We start from the raw sequence: 6,954 nt of genomic DNA, 5'->3' as shown, positions 1-6,954 counted from the left end.
TGTTGATTTAAGTCGTTTTATTACAGTGTGGACGTTTCCATGTGGTGTTGAACTGTAACAATAAACAGGACAGTCAGACTAAATCAAACGAGGACAAATGAGTCAACCATTTCTATCCAAAGTTTGCCAGTGTACCTTACCATCGTAACAGGTTACAAAGACCTCTTATGAAAAGTACTACAACTCCTGCAGTTGCCACATTTAAAAATGCCATTAGAACAAATAATGAGATTATTTCATGACATGCCCTTTCTTCTGCTGGCTTTGGACCTGCGTGGAGAAAACAGACCATAAAATAAACAATTTTATCAAAGCCAACAAAAGGGACGTAACAGTACAGGCACAGAAATCAGCCAATTGTGAAACACAAAAAGGAACAAATCTGGAAACTAAACATTGTATTTAGACTTTAAGGGTAAGAATTGGGCTTGTTGTGCAGCAAGAAAGCTCTGTGATGTCACAGTTGGCAAATCTTTTTGCAGTTGATCAATGAGTAAACCCACCACCGTCTTTCAAAGGAAGTCCTGAATTAACTTCAGTATCACCTGCAATCAAAACTTTATTTTTGTCATCCACCTTTATTTTCCTCGCAATCATGTGCAGAGACGCAAAACCTGTCCAGATAAAACAAAGGTAGAAACAGGAAAACTTAAACAATAGAAACAGAAATAATAATAATAAAAAAAAACTAGGTTCAAAAGTAGATGTAATAAAAAGACAAAACCAAATACATCAATCAAAATGACATGCATCTATTCACTGAAAAAAGTAAGTTGTTATTCTTTGTTTTGATTAATAAAGCATGAAAAACTTGATTATGAATAAGAAATTCTGCCCCAAACGATAAATGATTGCAAAATGTACATCATGTTATTTAAAATTATATATCTATAACATGTATTTCCCGTGAGATGTCGCCCTGTGTTCATTACATGCTTGTTTGATTGCATGGCAGCTATCACAAATGTGATGAAGTTCAGACAATTTTAACTTAAATATGTCACGGCGGGGTAGTGAAGCAGTGGACCCAAATCCAGACAGAGAAGAAGACGGAGCGGAGACTTGATCCAAAAGCGAGCTGTTTTATTTAGGCTGGTAAACATGAACAAAGGCAAAAACAGGAGCAACAACTAAACTGGAACCCATACTGGGAAAACTAAAAGACAACTGTGACGAAACATAGAGACAACTATAGAGACTATGATTTCTATGACTCGGCGTGGTAACACAGACGTTCTGACAAAGACAGGCTAAACACACACAAGGGATGATCAGAGGAAGTGGAAACACATGGGGAAACAGCTGACACTAATGAACATAATGACACCACAGGGGAACTATAAAACTAAGCACACTGAACAAGGGAACACTAGACTTCCAAAATACAACAGGAAACACAGAGACGCTGGCATGACATCACAAACCAGACAACATGAAATACGCAGACAACAAATACATGACGAACTACCTAGAGAAGACCAGAACAGACTTACAGAAGAGGACCTAGATGGACCTAAACTAGAATACACTCATCTAAAACCTACAGAACTACACATATATTTATAATAAAACACACATTTACAAAAAGCACTCAAATTGCTGGGTCACAGACCCAGCCCCTGACAGAATAATTCCACAATTCACTGTAAATTTTGAACACCAAACCTTTTAGACGACTAAAGTGTGATGTGTTAAAAAGGGTACTCAGAACTGTGGATAAAGATTGGTGATTTACCTTTTGGTAGTCCAAATATCAGAGGTCTGAGTAAGACATAAGTGCTGTTTCCATCAGAGGTTCGACCCACACTCAAAACAAAATTTTCTGAGGATGAAAATCTGAATTAATGTTTGTTCATCTGCAATATAAATACAGCCCAGTCCTAAAGAGATACAGGAGTCAACTTACCATTTGTCTCGAGCCTCCATCTCTTCAGGCTGTCGTCGTAATCGGCAGCCACGTCACACCTGTAGCTTCCAGAGTCTTCAGCTGTGACTCTGGACAGATGAAGTCTGATTCGTCCTCCTCTCAGAGCATCTCTGTCAGTCTGAACTCGTCCTGCAAACTGCTCATGCTGAGACTCAGAGTCCTCCACTCCTCTGATCATTTTAAACAAAATCTTAGTGACGTCTGAGTGGAAAACACACATCACGTCAGCCAGAGACACGTCAGCTTGGAGCTGACTGTCCAATCTGATGGTGATGTTGTCGTCCTCCTTGGCCTCAAAGACAGTCGCAGTCCTTTTCAAAACAAACGTCCCTGTTGAGAAGACACCACCTCATTATTGTGTGTTCATTTATCCTTTTTATTTATTTATTTATTTATTTATTTGAATTTACCGAAATATAACTGTGTCTAAATGTGGACACTCACAGACAGAGGACGCCAGGCCGAGAAACAGAAGGATCCTGATCATCTTCTCTCTGTCAGAATGAATCAGAGGAAGAACGTTTTAATAAATATCTTTTTTTTAAAAAAGACAATAGAAATAAAAGTGAAATATTTCACATTTTTCACCAGCTTAAAAACCACTGAGTGATTTCCCCACACAGAGTGTACACAGACACACTTTCTGTGCAGCTCACCGGCACATGAATTAATGTACGTCTATGATCCAAACCATGATCATAATTCTGTGCATGTTTCAGCTACGAGATTTAAAATGGTCTGTTGACATCAGAGTGAAGTGTGTTTTCAGTATTACTCCAATAACATGTTTAGATGTTTTTAGGCTTAGTTTTCTACCTGTTCTTGCGTTTCTCCGTCTCTGGCAGCTGTCTCTACGAACCATGAGCTCCTCTCTACGAACACGGAAGAGCATGTAAAGTTTTCCTGTTGACTTTACTGGGTGGGCTAAAGTGACACTGTAATGCACCTGTATTACAATGACCTGTAAAAGGAAAAAAGAAACGAAAAACAAGTTTAGCTCATCAGACCGGACAGGATAAGGTGACCCTGAATCCTCTCTTAGTTATGGAGCAGTAGGCCTAGGCTGCCGTGGGATTCCCATGATGCATTGCATGTTTCTTCTTCAGTCACCTCTGTTTTGCTCACTTTGTTTATACACCTCCTGCATTTAATTATTAGTTATTATTAATCTCTTGGTGTCTTTTACAGCTTGTCAAATAGTCACGCAATAATAGTAATAGAGATACTATTATTATTATTATTATTATTATTATTGTTATTATTATAGCCTAAGCATTAGTAGCACTGTAGACACCACTGTGCCGCTGTTTTCTTCCCGTTGCGCACTTTCATAAAACCCCTTGTAGTGTTTCTTGTTTTGCATCACATGAGCAAACTAAAAGCTGCTTTCCTGTCTCTGTCCTGCTTCTTCTGTCATGGTAGCTATTTGCTTTTGTGACGCTGCTTGAAACTGATCATGGTTTGCCCACATACCATACGGTCTTTTTTTAAAAGGCGCCTGCATCAAAAAGTAAACAACAAAAGCACACACATTCACACAGGATGTTTTAAAGTCTACTTACTTGTTTGTAGGAGAGTGACCCGCAATGTGTCCACTTTGATTTAATAAGCTGAAAGAACAAACAACCGCCTGAATATTTCAGATAAAGAAGACGCTTCAGCTCACTGTTAAACCTGTCTATTCAGACACGTGACAAACACAAAGTGTCCAAACTGCTCATTCCAGTCACACCCTGCTTTACAGACTGTGACTAAACATTTACATTACAGTAAAACAGAGATGCCATTTTTTTGGACCTGCTACTTTACTACCTACACTTAAAGACATTTTATGGATAAATAAATAAACCATGCACATAAAATAACAGGTGCATTGTTTAAATGAAAAAGGAACACAACAAAGCCTACTCGAGAATCAAATGCAAACTCTTGTCGCTTCCCCTCTCAGTAGATTTGTATTCAGTTGGCTTTACTTTCAAGCCACGAGAACATAAGATAACATATACTCAGCACTTCTCCTATCAGTGAGGTGAGGCATTAGTGGTAAATGACCGCTCATGTCTTTGTTTATGTTTCATCTCTTCTTTCAGTTTTAGTTAAAGGTCAATAACTCCACTGTACCAGTGAACACAGCAGTAAAACTGGATCCGAGCAGCTGACAAATTGTTACGCACTTTATCAGCCTCTTAAGCCACCAAAGAAAAACATAAAGCAGATCCAATGAAGAGTAGATATAAATAAAATCATTGTGGTTTTATCAACGTAGAAACAAGAAAGCCTTCTCAAACATGAGAGCGCTTCTTGTTTTCAGTTTGCTTTAAAATGAAGCTTTGAATCAATAACTGTTCAAGGATATTTATGACACTGAACACACGCCACAATCTGAATTTCAATAAAAGTGACTTTGGGTGTATGCTTTTTGTTTTTTTGCTTGTTGTTTTTTTTTATTAATGATCATGTCTTTAGTCTTACACTTAGTGTTGCTCAACTGAATGCAGGACTAATCACGGCATTTGACAAACTCAGCAAGCACGGGGCCGTGGCTGGATCTATTTTCCTGGAGCAGCCTGAAAGTTGTTCTGCATACTTTAAAATGGCCCTATTTTCAAACTTACTCTAACATATATTTGTATACATTTGTATATAGGATAAATGATAAGGGTGAGTGCACAAATCCCTGTCGAGGAGCAGACCTGGTTGGACAGGACCCTATTTAGCTGGACTCTTTGGGTCCTGTTAACTAAAAAGTCAAGAATCACACCGACAAGATTTTTATTCATGTTCACAACATTTGACTACAACAAGTGGTTCACTAAGAAAACTCAGCTGACCTCCAGCTCAATACCTGATACCAGACCGTGACCCCACCATCGCAAACCTGCATCTAACATGGCAGTAAAACTAAAACCAGTACCTGACTCTTTGTCGTGTCTCTGGATTCCCCAGCAAATGACTGAAGGCACAGAGAGGAGGGTAAAAGGTGTTCCAACAAACTCAGAGTGATGACAATATCTCATCTTATATTTCATGTTGGGGTTCTTACATTCACAGCATGGAGCAATTTTTACACACACAGACAGTGAAGGTCACACACTTGAAACACACAACATAGATACTTGAGGAGTCGTCAGTCCCTTATACTAGTGCCTGAGGAGGCTGCAGTCATGTGTACTGTAAGCGCTGCTGTCACCAATTTGCTTTGAAGCTGTTGTGTAATTGCTGAAGCAAAATTCCTGTTGGTGTCTGTATGCATGACAAACTAGACCATGAATAGATGCTTTCTGTTTGTACTGATGGAAACTCTGAGACGGATACAACCTCAATTTCAGCTTCAAATAAACAATGTTTATAACATCTATATTATATCTATATCTAGATAGATAGATAGATAGATAGATAGATAGATAGATAGATAGATAGATAGATAGATAGATAGATAGATAGATAGATAGATAGATAGATAGATAGATAGATAGATAGACTACAGTCAGTGTAGCAGAGGCAGGATTTGATACAAGAGAGCATTACAAGAGCTTGTAATGAAGCACTAGCTTCACTATTGAGCTGAGTTTGGGTGGGGCGCTCAGTAATGACATTTCCACACTGTGTTGAGCTTTCTAAGCTCAGATGTTTGGAAACACTGCTCCAAGGTGTGGTCGGGTCGAAACACACGTCATGTAAGCATGGCTAATTGCGGTATTGGGACTTCACTCAAGTTTCAACATGTGGTGTACCTGCTGCTTCCAGGCAGGTGAGGCACGGGGAATAACCTTTTCTTTTATGAACCAGAGGTTTTTTTTTTTTTTTTTTTTTTTTTGGGGGGGGGGGGGGGGTTAACACCGCACACACATGTAAGGAATAAAACAATATCTGATCTCATTATTGTTTTTGCTGTGGATTGTAAAGATCAATACAGACTGTTCAATCCCTGAAACCCAGAGTGTCATTAAATAAATATTGGCACGGAGAGAGAGAGAGAGATGTGCTCTGTGCTGCAAATTTATTAAATGATCTGAAAAGAAACTTTCAATGTCACAATAAAAGAGGCAGACATTTCTCAGTTCTATTTTTCTCTATTGTTCGTACTTTCAATAGAAAATGCTCTATAAAGTGTGTTGGGAAACCCAGCAGTACCACCTGGTGGTGAAGAAGTTAATTACAGTCACAAGACCTGTTGCCTTTCCAGCTCCGATTTAATTGCTGACTCTGCGGCTTACCGTACACTGGACATTTTCTTCTACCACACACACACACCCCATGCATATACACCCCATGTCCAGCATCATTTCTATGAAGAATAAACTATTTAACCCTGACATCCCTTCTCCTGACCCCGATCCTCGTGTTGGATCCTCTAACAGGAAACTAAGTCCATGCTGATTCTGCTTCAGCCAGCTGCACTTAATGTTTGAGTTTCCTCCACATACGGCTCAGTCAGAAACTGAAGGACGATTCATCCTGCAAAAAAGCAAGAAAAAAATCCATTAATTGCACATGGTCTACTTCGTACTAACTCTCAAGAAAATATTAATATTATTATATTTTTTTTATTATTCCAACTGTTGTAACGTGAAATCTCATACATGCAGGTTCAATCTGAATAAATCATGCCCATGTCACCAGATATGGCTTCCAGAGTAGTAATATACTACTACTAATAATAATAATAACAATAATGAAGTTTCTTTATCCTACTTGAACAACCTCTGAATGTGTGAGGTTGAAAAGCTGTTGGTCAGTGTGAAATGGACTGTCGCGATTAAATCCGGGCGTGTTGCCGCTTGTTATAAATAGAAGCATCAAAAACATCCATTCAGTAGCAACAAGTATCAGCCAAGATGTTATAACCTGCAGGCGCCTCACCTGCTTGGAAGCAGCAGGTAAGCGAGGCCACCTGGCGAATTTGTGGTGGAGTGCACCAAAACCGCAATTAACCACAATCACGTGACCTGGGTGTTTCCAACTATACTTTGGAGCCGTATTTCCAAACACGACACAGTCTCATTGTTAGTACAGCTTAAGGGAAT

The 6,954-nt window shown here is 39.0% G+C and overlaps 1 protein-coding gene across 1 annotated transcript; it reads right to left on the bottom strand.

Annotated features, from left to right (window-relative positions):
* On the bottom strand, positions 1-3,614 carry LOC113018207 (uncharacterized). The gene is made up of 7 exons (XM_026161274.1): positions 3,490-3,614; positions 2,744-2,888; positions 2,372-2,421; positions 1,907-2,257; positions 1,736-1,822; positions 546-614; positions 1-270 (listed from the first exon to the last, which is right to left on the bottom strand). The coding sequence occupies exons 3-7, from the start codon at positions 2,412-2,414 to the stop codon at positions 137-139; spliced, it is 684 nt and encodes a 227-aa protein (XP_026017059.1). The 5' UTR covers positions 2,415-2,421; positions 2,744-2,888; positions 3,490-3,614; the 3' UTR covers positions 1-136.
* Between the last annotated feature and the right edge of the window lie 3,340 nt (positions 3,615-6,954).

The sequence above is a fragment of the Astatotilapia calliptera genome, unplaced genomic scaffold (assembly GCF_900246225.1).
Source record: "Astatotilapia calliptera unplaced genomic scaffold, fAstCal1.2 U_scaffold_5, whole genome shotgun sequence".
Taxonomy (NCBI): domain Eukaryota; kingdom Metazoa; phylum Chordata; class Actinopteri; order Cichliformes; family Cichlidae; genus Astatotilapia; species Astatotilapia calliptera.
The sequence above is the reverse complement of the archived record's forward strand: the minus strand, read 5'-3'. Positions and strand labels throughout refer to the sequence as shown.

What these genes read in the sequence shown, in the direction of transcription:
- LOC113018207 (XM_026161274.1), bottom strand. Translation starts at nt 2,414, where the DNA reads ATGATCAGGATCCTTCTGTTTCTCGGCCTGGCGTCCTCTGTCT. An exon ending in CGGCCTGGCGTCCTCTGTCT is followed by an intron (nt 2,258 to 2,371) that starts GTGAGTGTCCAC and finishes TCTTCTCAACAG; the next exon opens with GGACGTTTGTTTTGAAAAGG. An exon ending in GATATTTGGACTACCAAAAG is followed by an intron (nt 615 to 1,735) that starts GTAAATCACCAA and finishes TTATCTGGACAG; the next exon opens with GTTTTGCGTCTCTGCACATG.